Source organism: Delphinapterus leucas, chromosome X, assembly GCF_059928025.1.
Source record: "Delphinapterus leucas isolate spDelLeu-1000000601 "Yukka" chromosome X, BTC_Dleu_Yukka2, whole genome shotgun sequence".
Lineage (NCBI taxonomy): Eukaryota > Metazoa > Chordata > Mammalia > Artiodactyla > Monodontidae > Delphinapterus > Delphinapterus leucas.
Window position 1 is genome coordinate 4532811 of NC_143150.1, and position 19938 is coordinate 4552748.

Here is a 19938-nt window from a genome sequence, read left to right on the forward strand (position 1 = left end):
CATATATATTTTTGCCATTTGCATTTTCCTCTTGGTGAATTGTCTGTTCATATCCTTTCCCCATTTTCTGCCAGGTTGCTTGTCTTTTTTTTTTTTTTTAATGAGTTTGAGAGGTCTCTTTGTATATTCAGGACTGACAAAGGCACGGGCTCTGGAGTTAGACTGCCTGTGTCTGAACCCTGCCTCTGCCACTTATTAACTGTTACCTTGGGTGAGTTATCTGACTTCTTTGCACCTCAGTTTCCTCATCTGTTGCATGAGGTTAATAATAATAAATTAATAATAATTGTAAGGGTTAGATAAGATGGCCCCTATGAAGTGTTCAGCAGAGGACTCAGTACAAGGTGAGTGCGCAGTGTCAGCCATTATTATTGTTCTTTGACTGATTTCATTGGAATGACTTACTGCAGCTGAGTCTGTGGTGTAAGAGTCAGGCATACGTGAGGAATGCTCACCTGCTTAAATTGATCAACAAATTCAACATAATTCCCGTCAAACTTCCAGATAGAATTTTTGCAGACAAGCAGATCCTAAAATACATATGGAAATTCATGGAACCCAGAATAGTCAAAACAATCTTGAAAGAGAAGAAAAAGTTGGAGGACTCACACTTCTAAATTTCAGAACTTACTACAAACGTGCAGTAATCAAGATAGTGTGGTACTTATCATAAAGATAGACATAGAGCTCAATGGAATAAAATTGAGAGTCTAGAAATGAACCATTACATCTATGGCCAGTTGACTTTTGACCAAGATGCCGAGACTATTCAATGTGGGAAGAATGGTGTCTTCAATAAATGGTGCTGAGACAATTGGATATCCACACGCAAAAAATGAACTTGGATCCCTGCCTTATACATTACACAAAAATTAACTCAAAATGGATCATATACCTAAAAATGAACTTCTAAGAGCTTTATAGTTTTGTGTGTGGTGTGAGGTGAGAGCCTTGAGCATTTTCAGGTCTTTCCTGAACATGTCCACAGTCCTATACGTGCAGGTGGCCTTTTAGATTCCCAGGAAAATAAATATACTTAATTTATTAGCAGCGATGGTTTTAATGAAATTGTTTAACATTTCCAAAACCAAACGTGACCAAACAACAAAACAAACACAGTAAGTATAAACAGACCCCTAACTAGTAAATTTGTTAATTTCCTGATGGAGGACTTTTTAATATTTATATCCCTTTGTCAACTGTGCACTGGCTCTTCTGATCTTCATCAGCACCCATGAGCCAGTGTGTCTGGGACCTGTAGGACCACCAGCACATGGTGTCTTCGGTTGAATGACATCCTTCAAGACCACATCGCTCTGCCATCCTTTTTTTCTATCTTGGCTGCTTTCACTTAGCGTAACACTTTCAAGGTTCACCGTGTTGCTTTCAGAATTTGCCCCTCCCTCTCACCTGCCTTCACTTCCTACTTCCCTCCATCTCTCCCCTCATCTCTCCCTTTTTCTCTCTGTGTGCAATCATCTCACAGGGGGAACCCACTTCTGCCTTTGCCGAATCAAGCTTCTTATGTGTGCCCTGATTTTCTCCAAATGCCATGGCACTGTCGTTAAGCCACACCCAGGGGTGCGGCACACCTTACAAAGAGGTGCTCCGGGCAGGAGTGCAGTGTTGCAGGCAGCGTTTGCTGAGCATCAGAGAATCCTTTCTAAGTTTGTCATTTTGAGCAAGGCTTCACAGGAACAGATGTCTTTATTTTAGGAGCTCTTTGCTTTGATGACGGTGACCTACTATTCTAATTCCTTGATAAGTAGCTAGACTTTGCTCATCTCAACTATGGATGATAATAAATCCCATTTAAAGGCTCACAACAAGAAAATCTGTAGTTAATGGTATCTTAAAAGTACACAAATCCAAGGTCATGCTCTGTATCACTGCAGGCTCAGGCTCTGGCAGAGCATCGGGTTCCCTAGACATGTAAGGAGCGCATTCTCTTGAACCGGCACCTGCAGATCTTCCGAGAAACCAGGCTCCTCAGAAACTGTGAGTAGTAGGGCAGAGGTCCACAAAGCTATCGTGATCAAGACAGTGTGGCACAGCATAAGGATAGAACAGAAATCAGAGTCCCCCAAGTAAACCCTTCACATCTACGTTCAGTTGATTTCTTTTTAAAGCTGGAAAAAAAATATATTTACACAAGCACTGCATGAAGCATACGGATTTTAAGCTAATATTATATAAGTGGCAATTGCTTTTCTGAAAGTTGCACAAATAATGGTTTCAGTAATGTCATTTCCCTTTCCTAACTATACATATCACCATAATGTAAGGTATACATAAGGAGCCCCATTTAGACAGGTAAGCTGTACTTCTTCGTATTATAGGTGCAAAGTCAAATGGAAATTACAGATATAAAACCATCTCTAAACTGATGATCTAGATTTAAAAACTACATAATGACAACAGATTATCACTTGTGGTTCCCTTACCGTAAAAATCCATCCACTGGTGTGGCCTCCACATTGAAGTATGCATTCGTGTACCCAAAGCCTTCACAAAGAGTGAAGGAAGTATGATCATTTTAAGAGAAAGACTTTCCGTATTCTCAACTTCCCTATATACTTTTACTAAAACTGAATTGTGGTAGAATGCACATGCAGTTGTGATGATACCCTCCTTTTCCACCCTCCCCTCTTTGTAAGTAATCTATTGAAGTAAAATTCACGTAACATAAAATTAGCCATTTTAAAGCGAACAATTCAATAGCATTTTAAGACGTTCACCGTGGTGCAACCACCACCTCTATCCAGTCCTAAAACATTTCCATTACTCCAGAGTAAGAACCCTTACCCATTAAGCAGTTTCTTCTCATTTCTCCCTCCCCCTAGCCCCAGACAATCATCAGTCTACTTTCTGTATCAGTTGACTGATCTCTCCAAGATATTTCATATAAATAGTATCATATAATGCGGAACCTTTTGTCTTTGGCTTCTCTCACATAGCATAATGTTTTGGAGGTTCATCCACCTTATAGCATGTATCAGTGTTTCATTCCTTTTTATGTCTGAGTAATATTCCATTGTATGGATAGACCACAGTCTTATCTATTCATCAGTTGATGGACGTTTGACTGTTTCCATCTTTTGTCTATTATGAAGAATGCTGCTATGAACATGCACGTACATGTTCTTGTTTGCATGTACATGTTCTTGTTTGAATACCTGCTTTTAATTCTTTAGGGTGTATACCCTGGGAGTGGAATCACAAGGTCATATGGTCATTCTGTGTTTAACTTTTGGAGGAACTGCCAAACTTTTTTCCATAGTCGCTGTACCATTTTACACTCCTACCAGCAGTGTATGAGGATTCCAATTTTTCCACATCCTCACCAGCTTATTTTCCTTTTTTCCCCCAGACTTTTGTACCCTTTGACTGACACCTCCTCCATTTCCCTCTCCCCCAAGCCCCTGGTGACCACCATTCTACTCTCTATGAATTTGACTATTTTAGATTCCTCATAAAAGTAGAGTCACGTAGTATTCTTTTGTGTCTGGCTTCATTTAGCATGATGTCCTCCAAGTCCGTCCATGTTGTCCCAAAGGGCAGGATTTTCTTATTTTTTAAGGATGAATAGTATTCCATTGCATGTATGTTCCACGTTTTCATTATCCAGTCATCCATCAATGGACACTTGAGTTGTTTCCATATTGTGGCTATTGAGATTAACGCTACAGTGAACTTGGACATGTTGTTACCTCTTTGAGATCCTTATTTCATTTCTTTTGGATATATACCCAAAAGTAGGATTGCTGGATCAAATGATAGTTTTTTTTAAAAATGTTTACTTATTTTTTATTTATTTATTTTTGGCTGCATTGGGTCTTCATTGCTGCGTGGGCTTTCTCTAGTTGCAGAGAGCAGGGGCTACTCTTTGTTGTGGTGCACAGGCTTCTCATTGCTGTGGCTTCTCTTGCAGAGCACGGGCTCTAGGCACGTGTGCTTCAGTAGTTGTGGCTCACGGGCTCCAGTAGTTGTGGCTCGTGGGCTCCAGTAGTTGTGGCTCATGGACTCTAGAGCGTAGGCTCAGTAGTTGTGGCGCACGGGCCTAGTTGCTCCGCAGCATGTGGGATCTTCCCGGACTAGGGCTCGAACCCGTGTCCCCTGCATTGGCAGGCGGATTCTTAACCACTGCACCACCAGGGAAGTCCCCAAATGATAGTTCTGTTTTTCATTTTTTTGAGGAACCTCCATACTGTTTTCCATCGTGGGTGTACCATTTTACATTCCCACCGACAGTGTAGGAGGGGCTCCTTTTTCTCCACAACCTCATCAACACATTATCTTTTGTTTCTTTGATAGTAGTAATCCCAACAGGTATGAGATGATGTCTCATTGTGGTTTTGATTTGCATATCCCTGATGATTAGTGATGTTGAGCATCTTTTCATGTACCTGATGGCCATTTGTATGTTTTCTTTGGAGAAATGTCTAAGTCCTTTGCCCATTTTTTAAAATTGAAGTATAGTAGTTGATGTACAATATTATGTAAGTTACAGGTGTACAGTTTAGTGCTTCACAATTTTTAAAGGTTATACTCCATTTATAGTTATTATAGAATATTGGCTGTACTCCCTGTGTTGTACAGTATATCCTTGTAGCACATTTTATATATAATAATTGGCACCTCTTAGTCCCCTACCCCTATCTTGCCCCTCCCCCCTTCCTTCTCCCCACTGGTAACTACTAGTTCATTTTCTATATCTGTGAGTCTGTTTCTTTTTTAAGTGTTCACTAGTTTGTCGTATTTTTTAGATTCCACATATAAGCGCTATGATACAGTATTTGTCATTCAGTTATCATAAAACCCTCCAAGTCTTTCCATGTTGTTGCAGAGGGCAAAACTTCATTCTTTTTTATGGCTGAGTAGTATTCCATTGTGTGTGTGTGTGTGTGTGTGTGTGTGTATACACATCACTTCTTTTTCCATTCATCTGTTGATGGACACTTATATTGCTTCCATATTTTGGCAATTGTAAATAATGCTGCTGTGAACGTTGTGGTGCATGTATCTTTTTGAATTAGTGTTTTGGGGGGTTTTTTGGATATATACCCAGGAGTGCAATTGTTGGGCCATATGGAAGTTCTATTTTTAGTTTTTTAAGAAACCTCCATACTGTTTTCCACAGTGGCTGGACCAATTTACATCCCTACCAACAGTGTAGGAGGGTTCCCTTTTCTCCACATTGTTGCCAACATTTTTTGTGTGTGGTCTTTTTGATGGTAGCCATTCTGACAGGTGTGAGGTAATATCTCATTGTGGTTTTGATTGGCATTTCCCTGATGATAAGTGATGTTGAGCCTCTTTTCATGTGTCTGTTGGCCATCTGCATTTCCTCTTTGGAAAAATGTCTGTTCACTTCTTCCCATTTTTTAATCGGGTTGTTTGGGTTTTTTTGATGTTGAGTTGTATGAGCTGTTTGTATGTGTTGGATGTTAATGCCTTATCGATCAATCATTTGCAAATATTTTCTCCCATTCAGTAGGTTGTCTTTTTGTTTTGTCAGTGGTTTCCTTTGCTGTGACAGAAATTTTCATATGTTGTGTTCTTATTTTCATTCATCTCAAGTGTATTTTATGATTTCCCTGGTGATTTCTTCCCTGAACCATTGGTTATTAGGAGTGTGCTGTGTAATTGCCATATAGCTGGAAAATTTTCAAATGCCCTTCTGTTAATGATTTCTATTTTCATTCCATGGTGGTTGGAGAACACAATTTGTATGATTTCAGAATTTTAAAATATATTGAGATATGTTTTGTAGCCTAGCATGTGGTCTTTCTTGGAGAATGTTCCATGGTAACTGAGCAGAACGTGTTTGCTGTTTTGAGGGCATGCGTTCTATAGATGTCTGGTAGATCTAGTTGGTTTATAGTGTCGTTCAAATCTTGTATTTCCCTTTTGTTCTATTTATGATTGAAAGGATTGTATTGAGATATCCAGCTATTGTTGAATTGTCTATCCTTCCCTTCAGTTTTGTTACGTTTTGCTTCATATATTTTTGGGGTTCTATTGTTAGGTGCACATGTTTAAAATTGTATATCGTACTGCTGGGTTTATCCTTTTATCAGTATAAAATGTCACACTTTGACTCCTATGACAATTTTTGTCTTAAAGACTACTTTATCTGATAATGGTGTAGCTCCCCCAGCTCTCTTATGGTTGCTATTTGTATACTATACCTTTATCCATCCTTTTACTTTCAACCAATTTCTATTTTTGCTGTTTTTTTCTGGGTAGTTGATTAATTTTTGAATGGTTGCTGTGCACAAAGCCAAACCTGTTTCATCTCTGCCTCTCCCATTACTTAAATTTCATTTCCCTCTTCCACCTCTAATTGTAGGAACAGTTACAGCATAGTCTTTTTTGGGAGGCTTCATTATTTTTATTTGTTTAACAACATAGTCTTGAAGTTCAAGAAAAACTATTGGAAAACTCCTGTGTGGCATGCTACGTAATTGATGTGCAAGAAGTCCACAATTTTAAAGGAATATGGTTGAGCTGAAAGACCTAGTATTAACAGCAGTAACCACACTTATATACAATATTTTGTTGGTGCTGTAACCGCTTTCAGCTGATGAGACACTCCCATACTCTACTGGGAACATAACGTCACTTCATCCCTGGGCAGTATTACCTGTGATTACGGTGCCGGGTTGAGAGCGGTGACAGCCAAGGCTTGGAGCTCTCAGGGGTTGTGCTCAAGCTCTGGCACCCCCTGAAGCATGTGGTCATCTCCTGTAGATCTGGGCTCAAGTCCCAGCTCCACTAGTCACCAGATCAAATGTGGGATCATGTCCACCTCACCACCCGTCCTGTGAAGAAAAGCAAGCAGAACTCGTCTCATGTAAACCCTCTTACATCTCTTTGTCATCCTCGAGGTGGTTCTTCAGAGGCATTAGAGGGACCTCAGGACCAGGACAGGAGTGCTGTGCTCATGCTGTGACTTCCCTGAGCCGTGCAGTGGCTGCTGTGTGTGTTACTAATTGTGCTCCCCTTGCTGCCCCCCTTCCGCCTTTTAGAGAGATGGGACCGCGTCACCACCACAACCAGGAGACCGGGAGCGACCAGAGCTCCAGCAAAGCCTGCAGGTAACACGGCTGTTCTGAGGAGGGCACTAAGCAGGGACCCCGTGGAGCTCCTTCTGGGATAGTACCCAGTTGAACTACCCATAGTTTTAAGTCCTGTGTGTGTAATGCCAACCGAGACCTTCATCTGAACGCTGGGTTTAACTTAATAGAGTATGACCAGTCACTATGACTTCTGTGTGTTTTATGAAAAGTCCTGCTTGGGAGAATTTCAGGAGAGAAATGCATTTGGACTTCCTCCCCTTTTCAACCATTTTACACTCTAAAATCAGGGAAGATATAATTGTTTAGGTTTTATGAAGCCCATCAAACATTTTCTTTAGGCAGATGGAGCATTTTGAAATGGCATTTGCTTTACAGTGTCATCTTTCACTGAAGGATTTTGGAACTTGTTGCTTCTTTGTGACTCTTTCCTGGAGCTGTTTTAACTTTTCTCCAGATGGGCCATTTTACTATTCAGATATCTTCACTGATATAAAGAGAAACGTAGCCTTGGGGTGGGGAGCGCAGTCGTTGCTCCCATCTGGCAACTTGTTACTAGTACTTAAGGAGCATGCTACCGCGTTCCTTGAAGTGGATAGCTACCTTTCTTCTGAAGAGACAGACATGACCCAAAAGAGTGAGTGCTGCTTTACAGTTTGCCCTCACGTCTTCACACCTGCAGCCTCAAAGAGGCGCATTGTGACCACGTAGCCTCCCTCTTGAGTGTCCAGTTTCTGACTCTATGCAGCTGGTTTTGAATCTTGGGTTAATACCTATAATCAGTGAGTTTACTGTTAAAATGGTCTGACTGCTGGCCTAAGCAAAGCATGTGTGGGAATATAAAGTAGTGGAAAATTGGTAAATATATTGCAAAGGCAGAAAGCAGTAACTTGCTCCATCCTGTTGGTATTTCCATTATCAGTGTCTGTAGGAGTCAGACCCCAATTTAAGTTAACTTGTACCCAGTTGCTAATCAGTTGGCTGTTTTTTTTTATGTTTTGGGGCTTCACTGAAGGTAGTAAATTTGACTTGGCCGATGCCTTGGATGATCGAAATGATCAGGATCATGGCCACAGGAAGCCGAGTGCAGGAGGAGGAGGTAAGTCACAGCTGGTTGAAAGCACAGGCCAGTGCTGTAGCTCCCCGGTCAGGGTGTAGCTCATTAACTACAACAGCCCACAGAGCCACTCCTGGCCTGGCAGAGCTGGGGGCACTTCAAAGCCCGGGAGAGCCCTACAACAGTGGTTCTCAAACGTTTTGGTCTCGGGACTCCTCAAATTATGGAGGATCTCTATTGAGGTGTGGGTCACGTCTATCAATATTTATCATCTTTGAACTTAAAACTGAAAAAAAATTTTAATATTTTTATTAATTTTAAATGAACAATAATACGGCCATAACTGTTAAGATAAATAGCATATTTTTATGGTAAATGACCATGCTTTTCCTAGTGGAAGAGCTGGGTCTCACATCTGCTTCTAGATTCAATTGTTGTGTTGAAGTATATGAAAGAAGTCTGGCTTCCTGTAAATATACAGCTGGAAAATGGAGGAATATTTCAATTGACTATTCATGTAATTATGGACATTCTTCTTTGATACGACACAAAAATTCAGCCATTGGCTGTTTCTTACAGGTTAAGTGCAGCGTGGAGTATGAAACCGCATGAGTGAATCTTCCATCCTTGACCCCAGTGAACCCCCCTCTCTTATCCTTTGAATGGATCTTTTACTGGTCGTGGTTTGGGAGCATCGTGCATTGGTCCCTGGGAAAATGTCGGTGCCATGCCTTATGCAGACCTTCCCTGTGTTGACGCATTCCATTCTACATCAGAACATCACATATGTTACTATCACCACCCATCTCATTGGAAAAAGCCTTTAAGTATCGGGAAGCTGTCAAGCTCACAGTAGTAGTTTTTCAAAATTCTTAGCGTTGCTTGAAATCTTAAATTTTACCATTGGCAAAAAATACTGTTAGTTGTTTCCCTTGAAATGAAGGGCTCACTTCATTCATTTGCAAGAAAATGTCTGTCAGATATTCAAGTCAGTGTAACCGTAGTCGTACTACTGAATCCTTCAAGGAAGAATCTTGTATGAGAGAAGTGGCTAGCACTGCTTAGAACTGATAGTCGCGCAAATGCTTTTCCTGTGTCAACCTCTGTATTTTGAGGTGCCACAGAAAAGCTTTAAGCATACTTGCTGTTTTATCAGAATATTAAAAGGGCACATTTTCATGAAAGTAATAATTTTTCTGCTCATATTCGTTTTCCAGTGCTGCCTAACGTATTACCACAAACTTGCTGGTTTAAAACAATTTTCAATTATTGGGTTGGCCAAAAAGTTCGTTCGGGGTTTTTGGTTTTTTTTTTTTTTTTTTTTTTGGGGCCAATCCTATATTTTCTTTCTTTTTTTTTTTTTTAGCATCTTTACTGGAGTATAATTGCTTTACAATGGTGTTTTAGTTTCTGCTGTATAACAAAGTGAATCAGCTATCCGTATACACATATACCCACATCCCCTCCCTCTTGCGTCTCCCTCCCACCCTCCCTATCCCACCCCTCTAGGTGGTCACAAAGCACCGAGCTGATCTCCCTGTGCTATGTGGCTGCTTCCCACTAGCTAGCTATTTTACGTTTGGTAGTATTTATAAGTCCATGCCACTCTCTCACTTCGTCCCAGCTTACCCTTCCCCCTCCCCGTGTCCTCAAGTCCATTCTCTGTGTCTTAAATAAAGTCTGCGTCTTTATTCCTGTCCTGCCCCTAGGCTCTTCAGAACCTTTTTTTTTTTTTTAGATTCTATATATATGTGTTAGCATACTGTATTTGTTTTTCCCTTTCTGACTTGCACTCTGTATGACAGACTCTAGGTCCATCCACCTCACTACACATAACTCAATTTCGTTTCTTTTTATGGCTCAGTAATATTCCATTGTATATATGTGCCACATCTTCTTTATCCATTCATTGTCGATGGACACTTAGGTTGGTTCCGTGTCCTGGCTATTGTAAATAGAGCTGCAATGAACATTTTGGTACATGACTCTTTTTGAATTATGGTTTTCTCAGGGTATATGCCCAGTAGTGGGATTGCTGGGTCATATGGTAGTTCTATTTTCTGTTTTTTAAGGAACCTCCATACTGTTCTCCATAGTGGCTATATCAGTTTACATTCCCACCAACAGTGGAAGAGTCCAACCCTATATTTTCTAAGTTTCTCTGTGCTGCTGAAGTCCAGATGTTTAACTGTCAAACCTTTTTTGACAAAATAACCTTGATTCTCAACTTTCCCTTTGCCTACTTTTATTTTTTGTACTTTATTTGTTTTTATTTATTTATTTTTGGCTGTGTTGGGTCTTCGTTGCTGCACGTGGGCTTTCTCTAGTTGTGGTGAGCGGGGGCTACTCTTCATGGTGGTGCATGGGCTTCTCACTGCAGTGGCTTCTCTTGTTGCGGAACATGGGCTCTAGGCACACGGGCTTCAGTAGTTGTGGCTTGCGGGCTCTAGAGTGCAGGCTCAGTAGTTGTGGCACACGGGCTTAGTTGCTCTGCAGCATGTGGGATCTTCCTAGACCAGGGCTCAAACCCGTGTCCCCTGCATTGGCAGGCGGATTCTTAACCACTGCGCCACCAGGGATGTCCCCTTTGCCTACTTTTAACAAATTTATTTTTAGATAATTACAGATTTACATGTAGTTGTAGGAAATACTACAGAAAGAGCCGTTATCCCCTTCACCTAGTTTTCCCCAGTGGTAACATGTTGCAAATTGTACTATAATATCACAAACATTTTGTTTGTTTGTTTTTTAAAAAAACTCATGTATTTTTTAAAATTTGATTTTTATTGAGGCAACATTGGCTTATAACATTATATAAGTTTCATGTGTACAACCTTATATTTCTACTTCTGTATACACTACAGGGTGCTCACCACCAAAAATTTAGTTTCCTGCATGACCATAGAGTTGATCCCCTTTACCCATTTCACACCCCGCCCCCACTCTGGTAATGACTATTCTGTTCTCTGTATCTGTGTGTTTGTTTTTGTTTGTCACAACCATTTTATTCAGGTTTCCCAGTTTTTACTTGTACTCACTTCTGTGTGCGTGTGTGCTTAGTTTTTTGCAGTTTTATCACATGTGCAGGTTTGTGTATTTGCCATGATAGGCAGGCACAGAACAGTTCCATCATTATAACTATTGTTGTTGGGTGAACTGTTCTCTATATGTCACTTAGATCTTGATGGTTGGTTGTGTTTACTGGTTCTTCTGCATCCTTGATGATTTTTTGTCTAATAGTTCTGTCAATTGCTGTGAGTAGGGTGTTGAATTCCCCAACTGTAGCTGTGGATTTGTACCTCCTCTTAGCTCTCTGTTTCCGCCTCATGTATTTTAAGTCTGCTTTTTTGGTGCATCCAAATTTAGGATCATGATGTCTTCCTGATAGGCTTATCCTCTTATCATTATGTCCCTTTTTTCTTCTCTAGCACTTTCCTTGCTCTGAAGTTTCCCTTATCCACTATTAATATAGCCACTTCTGCTTATTCTTTTTTTTTTTTTAGTATTTATCAGCTCTACTTTATTTTATTTTTTTAACATCTTTATTGGAGTACCATTGCTTTACAATGGTGTGTTAGTTTCTGCTTTATAACAAAGTGAATCAGTTATACATATACACATGTTCCCATATCTCTTCCCTCTTGCGTCTCCCTTCTTCCCACCCTCCCTATCCCACCCCTCTAGGTGGTCACAAAGCACCGAGCTGATCTCCCTGTGCTATGTGGCTGCTTCACACTAGCTATATATTCTACATTTGGTAGTATATATATGTCCATGCCACTCTCTCACTTTGTCATAGCCTACCCTTCCCCCTCTCCACATCCTCAAGTCCATTCTCTAGTAGGTCTGTGTCTCCATTCCCGTCTTACCCCTAGGTTCTTCATGACCTTTTTTTCCCCTTAGATTCCATATATATGTGTTAGCATATGGTATTTGTTTTTCTCTTTCTGACTTACTTCACTCTGTATGACAGAATCTAGGTCCATCCACCTCACTACAAATAACTCAATTTCGTTTCTTTTTATGGCTGAGTAATATTACATTGTATATGTGTGCCACATCTTCTTTATCCATTCATCCGATGAAGGACACTTAGGTTGGTTCCATCTCCGGGCTATTGTAAATAGAGCTGCAATGAACATTTTGGTACATGACTCTTTTTGAATTATGGTTTTCTCAGGGTATGTGCCCAGTAGTGGGATTGCTGGGTCGTATGGTAGTTCTATTGGTAGTTTCTTAAGGAGCCTCCATACTGTTCTCCATAGTGGCTGTATCAATTTACATTCCCACCAGCAGTGCAAGAGTGTTCCCTTTTCTCCACACCCTCTCCAGCATTTACTGTTTCTAGATTTTTTGATGATGGCCATTCTGACCGGTGTGAGATGATATCTCATTGTAGTTTTGATTTGCATTTCTCTAATGATTAATGATGTTGAGCATTCTTTCATGTGTTTGTTGGCAATCTGTATATCTTCTTTGGAGAAATATCTATGTAGGTCTTCTACCCATTTTTGGATTGGGCTGTTTGTTTTTTTTTTGTTATTGAGCTGCATGAGCTGCTTGTAAATTTTGGAGATTAATCCTTTGTCAGTCGCTTCATTTGCAAATATTTTCTCCCATTCTGAGGGTTGTCTTTTGGTCTTGTTTACGGTTTCCTTTGCTGTGCAAAAGCTTTTAAGTTTCATTAGGTCCCATTTGTTTATTTTTGTTTTTACTTCCAATTCTCTAAGAGGTGGGTCAAAAAAGGATCTTGCTGTGATTTATGTCGTAGAGTGTTCTGCCTATGTTTTCCTCTAAGAGTTTGATGGTTTCTGGCCTTACATATAGGTCTTTAATCCATTTTGAGCTTATTTTTGTGTATGGTGTTAGGGAGTGTTCTAATCTCATTCTTTTACATGTACCTGTCCAGTTTTCCCAGCACCACTTATTGAAGAGGCTGTCTTTTCTCCACTGTATATTCTTACCTCCTTTATCAAAGATAAGGTGACCATATGTGCGTGGGTTTATCTCTGGGCTTTCTATCCTGTTCCATTGATCTACATTTCTGTTTTTGTGCCGGTACCACACTGTCTTGATTACTGTAGCTTTGTAGTATAGTCTGAAGTCAGGGAGCCTGATTCCTCCAGCTCCATTTTTCGTTCTCAAGATTGCTTTGGCTCTTCGGGGTCTTTTGTGTTTCCATACAAATTGTGACATTTTTTGTTCTAGTTCTGTGAAAAATGCCAGTGGTAGTTTGATAGGAATTGCATTGAATCTGTAGATTGCTTTGGGGAGTAGAGTCATTTTCACAATGTTGATTCTTCCAATCCAAGAACATGGTATATCTCTCCATCTATTTGTATCATCTTTAATTTCTTTCATCAGCATCTTATAATTTTCTGCATACAGGTCTTTTGTCTCCTTAGGTAGGTTTATTCCTAGATATTTTATTTTTTTGCAATGGTAAATGGGAGTGTTTTCTTAATTTCACTTTCAGATTTTTCATCATTAGTGTATAGGAATGCAGGAGATTTCTGTGCATTAATTTTGTATCCTGCTACTTCACCAAATTCATTGATTAGCTGCAGTAGTTTTCTGGTAGCATCTTTAGGATTCTCTATGTATAGTATCATGTCATCTGCAAACAGTGACAGCTTTACTTCTTCTTTTCCAATTTGGATTCCTTTTATTTCCTTTTCTTCTCTGATTGCTGTGGCTAACACTTCCATAACTATGTTGAATAAGAGTGGTGAGAGTGGGCAGCCTTGTCTTGTTCCTGATCTTAGTGGAAATTCTCTCAGTTTTTCACCATTGAGGACAATGTTGGCTGTGGGTTTGTCATATATGGCCTTTATTATGTTGAGGAAAGTTCCCTCTATGCCTACTTTCTGCAGGGTTTTTATCCTAAGTGGGTGTTGTTGTTGTTTTTTATTATTACTGTTCACATGCACATTTAGACACCAGGACTAGAGAAGCTGTGGTTTCTTAAGGCTAAGTGGCATATCAGTAAACTTTCCTTATTTGTTTTCATTGAACCTTATTGGACTTTCTTACCCTTTGAATGAATCTTTTGCCCATTCATGATTTTGTAACGTCCTACATACATTTTCTGGAAAACACTAGTGTCCTGAGTTGTGTTGAGCTTTTAAATGATGACACCTTTCCTTATGCAATATTCAAATGTCATATTTGTTAATATCACCAGTGATCTGATAGGAAGAGTCTTTATTGGGAAGCTGACAGGCTCATGGTGCCAGTTACACATTTTCCAAAGTTGTGTATATATTTTTGAAAGCTAAATTTTCTTATTGTCAGCTGATACTGTCGGTTGATTTCCTTGAATTGACAGGCTCATTTAATTCATTTTCAAAAAAATTTTTGGCAAATATTCAAATATGAATAGACACAGTTTGCTGTAATTTACTCTTTGAAATAAATTTGTTCTTCCATGAGAAAAGCAGCTAATTCAGCTGAAAACTGAAACAACCACACAAGTGACCTTCCTCAAGTCACCTGTGATGCTTTGGTGTGCAACAAAAATGCTTTAATAATCCTTCCCATTTCATAACACAGAATGTTAAAATGTTGATATACTCAAGGTTGAGCGCTAATGAAATATTTTTGCTACTCCCTCCTATTAATTTTATATTGCCTCATAATCAGGTAGCATAAATTATTGAGTAAAAACAATTTCCATTCATTCTCTTATTTTCCTGGGTCAGGAGTTTGGGTTCTGTTTAGCTGGTTCCTCTGCTCTATGAGTCCTACGAGGCTGCCATGCAGGTGTCAGCTGGGGCTAGAGTCTCATCTGAGGTTTGAGGTTGTGTTAGTTTCCTGTTGCTGCTCTAACGAATTACCGGCAACTTGGTGGCTTAAAAAACACACATTTATTATCTTATAATTATTGAGGTCAGAAACCCAAAATGGATCACAGTGAGCTAAAATGCATGTGTCAGCAGGGCTGTTTCTTTTTCTGGAGGCTCTACAGAATTAGCAGAGAGTCTGTAGAGTCTGTTGTCTCCTTGTCTTTTCCAGCTTCTTCAGGATGCCTGTATTCTTTGGCTCCTGGCCCTCTCTCTCCATCTTCAGAGCCAGCAGTGTAGGGTAGCATCTTCAGATCTTTCTCTCTCTCACCCCTACTTTTGTCATCACATCTTTACTTGGACTGTGACCCTCCTGCGTCTGTATTTCTCTTTTAAGGACTGTTGTGATTACACCAGACCCACCCAGATAATCCAGGATAGTCTCCCCATCTCAGTGTCCTTGATTTAGAAACATCTGCAAGACCTTTTGCCATATAAGGTAACATATTCACAGGTTCTGGGAATTAGGACATTGACATCTTGGGGGCGACATTTTTTTTTTTTTTTTTTTGAGGCACGCGGGCCTCCCACCGCTGTGGCCTCTCCCGCTGCGGAGCACAGGCTCCTGACGCGCAGGCTCAGCGGCCATGGCTCACGGGCCCAGCCGCTCCGCGGCATGTGGGATCTTCCCGGACCGGGGCACGAAGCCGTGTCCCCTGCATCGGCAGGCGGACTCTCAACCACTGCGCCACCAGGGAAGCCCCTGGGGGCGACATTTTAATGCTAACACATCTGTCGTCTGGCTCACAAACCTTCATGTCCCTTCCACCTGCAAAATACATTGTCCATTCCAACTTCTTTAAAAGTTTCATCCTGGGCTTCCCTGGTGGCGCAGTGGTTGAGAGTCTGCCTGCCGATGCAGGGGACACGGGTTCGTGCCCCGGTCTGGGAGGATCCATGGGCCCGTGAGCCATGGCCGCTGAGCCTGCACATCCGGAGTCTGTGCTCCGCAACGGGAGAGGCCACAACAGTGAGAGGCCCGCATATCGCAAAAAAAAAAATTTCATCCCATTACATCATCAACTCAAATTGCAAAATCTCATTGTAATTTCATAAGCAGCAACGTCCCAAATCTCATCATCTAAATTATATAAGTCAGGCATGGGTGAAGCTTTGGCTATAACACTTCTCCATCTACAAACCTATGAAAGTCAAGAAACAAGTTATCTGCTCCCCAAAATACAACGGACAGGCATAAAATAATGGTTATAGGCATTCCGTTTACAAAAGTGAGAAAACATCAGGCAAAAAGATTTCAAGCTTTAAGTGGAAAAAAAAAAAAAAAGACTTCACCAGTCTCAAGAAATTCCCAAATCCAAGTCCTTTAGGTTCCAGGCCTAGGGATGATGCACTGTGTTTCACAGCTCTACGTTCTGAGTTTGCAGCTCTGCCCTCAGAATCAGCCTCCCTTGTTCAGGAAAAATAGCACATGTTTGCAACTGAGTAGTTATATCAGCGTATTTTCTGCCTGTAGAATTTGGGGAGTCTAACAGCCTTCTTACATTTTTTTTCTCTTTCTGTCCCTTTTAATTGCAGGCTGGCAGTGTTCCTGCTGTTCTAAAATTCTCAAGAACTCTATGGGTTTCCCACGTATATACTGGTGATCGCCCCACTGGGAAAGAGGCTCTTCCACAGATCTTTCTTGAATGATGCCGTCTATACTTCTGGCTTCTGCTGAGATGGCAAAGGGGATCCATGAATAATCTTATGTTTAATCTGACCTTTTGACCCTTCCAAGGTACTCATATACTGTTTTCCCGCCACACCATTGACTTTCTCCCCAGAGCATGCTTTCTTGACAGCGAGTCCCCTAATTTTAGCATTTTTTGGCAGTTAGGATAGGTTGAAATTTTTCCAAATCATCAAGTCCTGATTCCTTTTTGCTCAAGAGTTCTTCCTTCAATCTCTTCCTTTCCTCTTGCATTTTACTATGAGCAGCAAGAAGAAAATAGGCCATAGCCCTAACACTTTACTTGGAAATCTCCTCAGCTCAAACATCCAAGTTCATTGTTTAGAAGTCCTGCTTTCCACGTAACTACAGGATGCACAATTCAGCCGAGTTTTCTGCCACTACCTGGTAAGGATCTGCTTTCCTCTAGCGTCCAATAACGTTTCCCTTGGTTCCATCTGAGACCTCACTGGCAAAGCCTTTAACATCCACGTTTCTGTCAACAGTCTGTTCGTGATGATTTAGGCGTTCCCTAGTATGATATAGGTTTCCTCTACCGTGTTCCTGACCTCCTTCTGAATCCTCACTAGCTGTTACTAGTTGTTCACATCCGTATTTCCACTAAGTCGGCTCAAGGTAGTCAGGCTTTTTCTATCATGCTTCTCAAAATTCTTCCAGCTTTTGTCTATCACTCGATTCCAAAGTTGCTTCCACAGTCTTAGGTATTTATTTAGGGATTTCCTATTGCTGTTGTAATAAATTACAAGAATGTGCTGGCTTAAAACAGCACAAATTGATTATCTTATAGTTCTAGAGGTGAGAAATATGATTTGGCTTTCACTGGGCTACAGTGAAGGTATGGGCAGGGCTGTCTTCCTTTTGGAAGCTCTAGCCTGTTTCCTCGCCTTTGCCTGCAGTTTTGCCTTGTTGGATACCTCCTCCATCTGCAAAGCCAACAGAATAGCAACCTCAGATTTCTCTCTCACTCTCACCCCTGCTTCCATCATCACGTCTCCTTCCTTGACTCTCCTGCTGGTCTCGTTCTCTTACTAGTATTCCTGTGATCACATTGGGCCTGCCTAGATGATCCAGAACAGTCTCCCCATCTCAAGGTGCTTAGCTTACTCACATCTGCCAAGTCTCTTTTCCCACATAAGGTGACATATCCACAGGTTGGGATTGTTGGCAGAATTCCATTCTGTGCAGCTATAGAACTCATGGCCACTTCCTTCTTCAAGGTCAGCAAAAGAATGAGAGTCTGCTACCTCTAATGTTAGCTCAGGGAAGGCCTACAGCCCTCTTTTCAAGGACTCACTTGATTATGTCCAAATCACCCAGAATATTCTGCCTTATGAGTAATTCAGTCATACGGATTGGGCATCTTAATTGTATCTGCAAAATCCCTTCACCTCTGCCATGTCATAACCTGGTCATGGAAGTAGCTCAGTCCCTCCCACACTCAGCAGGCTGGGATTATACATGGTGTGTACACCAGGGGGCGGGAGTTTCGACAGCTATCTTCGAGTAGCGAAGGATCTAATGACTTCTCATAGCGTTTAGTGCTCCTTACTTCCTTGGTTCAGGCAAAGGGCCAGGAGGTTTATTCACCATTGCATTTGTATCACAGTGCAAATGTCAACCCGGTAAAAAGGGCAAAGGACACTTGAGGACGATTATGAAAATAGTTATGACCTAACAGACCCCTGGGGTCCATGGAACACTCTTTGTGAACTACTGACTGAGAAGATGCCCTTACATATTTATGTGGCATCAGTGTGTTTTCGTTCGAATCCATGATCTCGTCAATGTTAATGTGTAGCGAACATGTATTTGTGGAGTTGGGGCGAGCAGGAAGATGGTTTTATATGTCTTCTGTTGTACTGAGCCATACCTTTACAGTTTCACTTCTCTAGACAGTTGTATAAATTAGTTCAACCTTTTCAGAGGGCAGTTTGATAAAATCTTTGAGCAGTTCTGCTTCAAAGCATTTTCCGTCTGGGTGCAGAGTTATGCACACGTGCAGAGGTACATTTGAAATGGTGTTTGCAGCTTTCTTGCGTTTCGTATCAGCCAAAAATTAAAACACTCTTAAATAACACAGTTGAATACGTAAATTCTAAACCGTTCATAGTCTGCAGCCATTTCAAAGAATAAGGTAGATCTCTGGAACTGGCATAAGAAAAGCAAGTTACAGAACAGGATATATATAGTACGAATTAATTTCTATCAAATTTAAGTGTATGTGAACACAGACACGCACGCAGAAAGACACGGACATGCAGAGAGACATATGGGCAGAGAGAGACACAGAAAGAGAGACACGCACAGAGAGACACACAGAGATGCGAACAGAGACACGGACGCACACACACACAGACGGGGAGAGAGACACAGGGAAAGAAAGACGGGGAGACACAGACACGGAGAGAGACATGAAAGAGACAGAGACACAGAGAGAGGGGCACACACACACAGAGACATGGCGAGAGAGCGAGACAGACACATGCAGACCTGAAAAGATTGAGAGTAGCTACCTGTGGGGATAGATTTGGCTGCCTTTTATATTTTCTTTCTTAGGATTCTACACCATTGGATTCGTTTTTCTACTGAGCATATATTAACGTTTATAATAAGCCAGCAGTGTAGCTGGCCTGGGCCCAGACATTCTGGCTTCACCCCAAGGGCCTCTTCCTCTGTGTGTGTGGCTCTTAGAAGTGTTTGCCCAGGAAGGTGGTGATGACCTGAAGGTGAGCGTAGGGTCAGCTCGTCACCTGGCCGTAGAGGCGCCGGCACAGGCCTCCTCATCCCCAGGTCGGCCTGTCCCCGAGGCCTGTCACGGTCCCTCAGAGCCCGAAGTCCGAGCTTCAGCTTGCTGTGCGCGCTGGTCTGCTGGGCAGTTTCCTAGTCCATGGAAGATTCGCTCCAGTGATCTGGAAAGCTGAAAAGGGGACTGGTCTCTAAGAGGTAGGCACGGTGTGATAACAGAAAAATAGTGACCCGGGCCCTCTAGGAAGCGTGTACGTTGTATCTTCATTTCAAAGAGGAAAAGAGCTGTGCTGTTTGCTCTGTAAAGATATTCTCTCTGGAAGATTTTCAGTGTTGTATGAACCACTGGGATCAGGAAGGAATCGGCTTCATTTGTCTGGAGAACGTCCTTGTACGCACCGCCTCCCTTCTCGATGTTCTTCCCGCTGCTCTTTTCCCCTAAGGTGAGGTCTACACGATTCGCTCCTTAGTTTTTAAGGTCGATAATAGACATTTGTGCACCCCTGAAGACCAGCTATTTACGTG

General features: G+C 41.4%; 1 protein-coding gene across 2 annotated transcripts in view; it reads left to right on the forward strand.

Annotated features, from left to right (window-relative positions):
• CD99L2 (CD99 molecule like 2) overlaps window positions 1-19938 on the forward strand; it is a 112837-nt gene that overhangs the window by 57185 nt on the left and 35714 nt on the right. For both annotated transcript variants that reach the window (XM_022561136.3, XM_022561137.3), the window contains exons 3-4: window positions 7032-7100; window positions 8095-8178. In XM_022561136.3, coding sequence (XP_022416844.1) covers window positions 7032-7100; window positions 8095-8178 — 153 coding nt within the window. The remainder of the gene's footprint in view (window positions 1-7031; window positions 7101-8094; window positions 8179-19938) is intronic.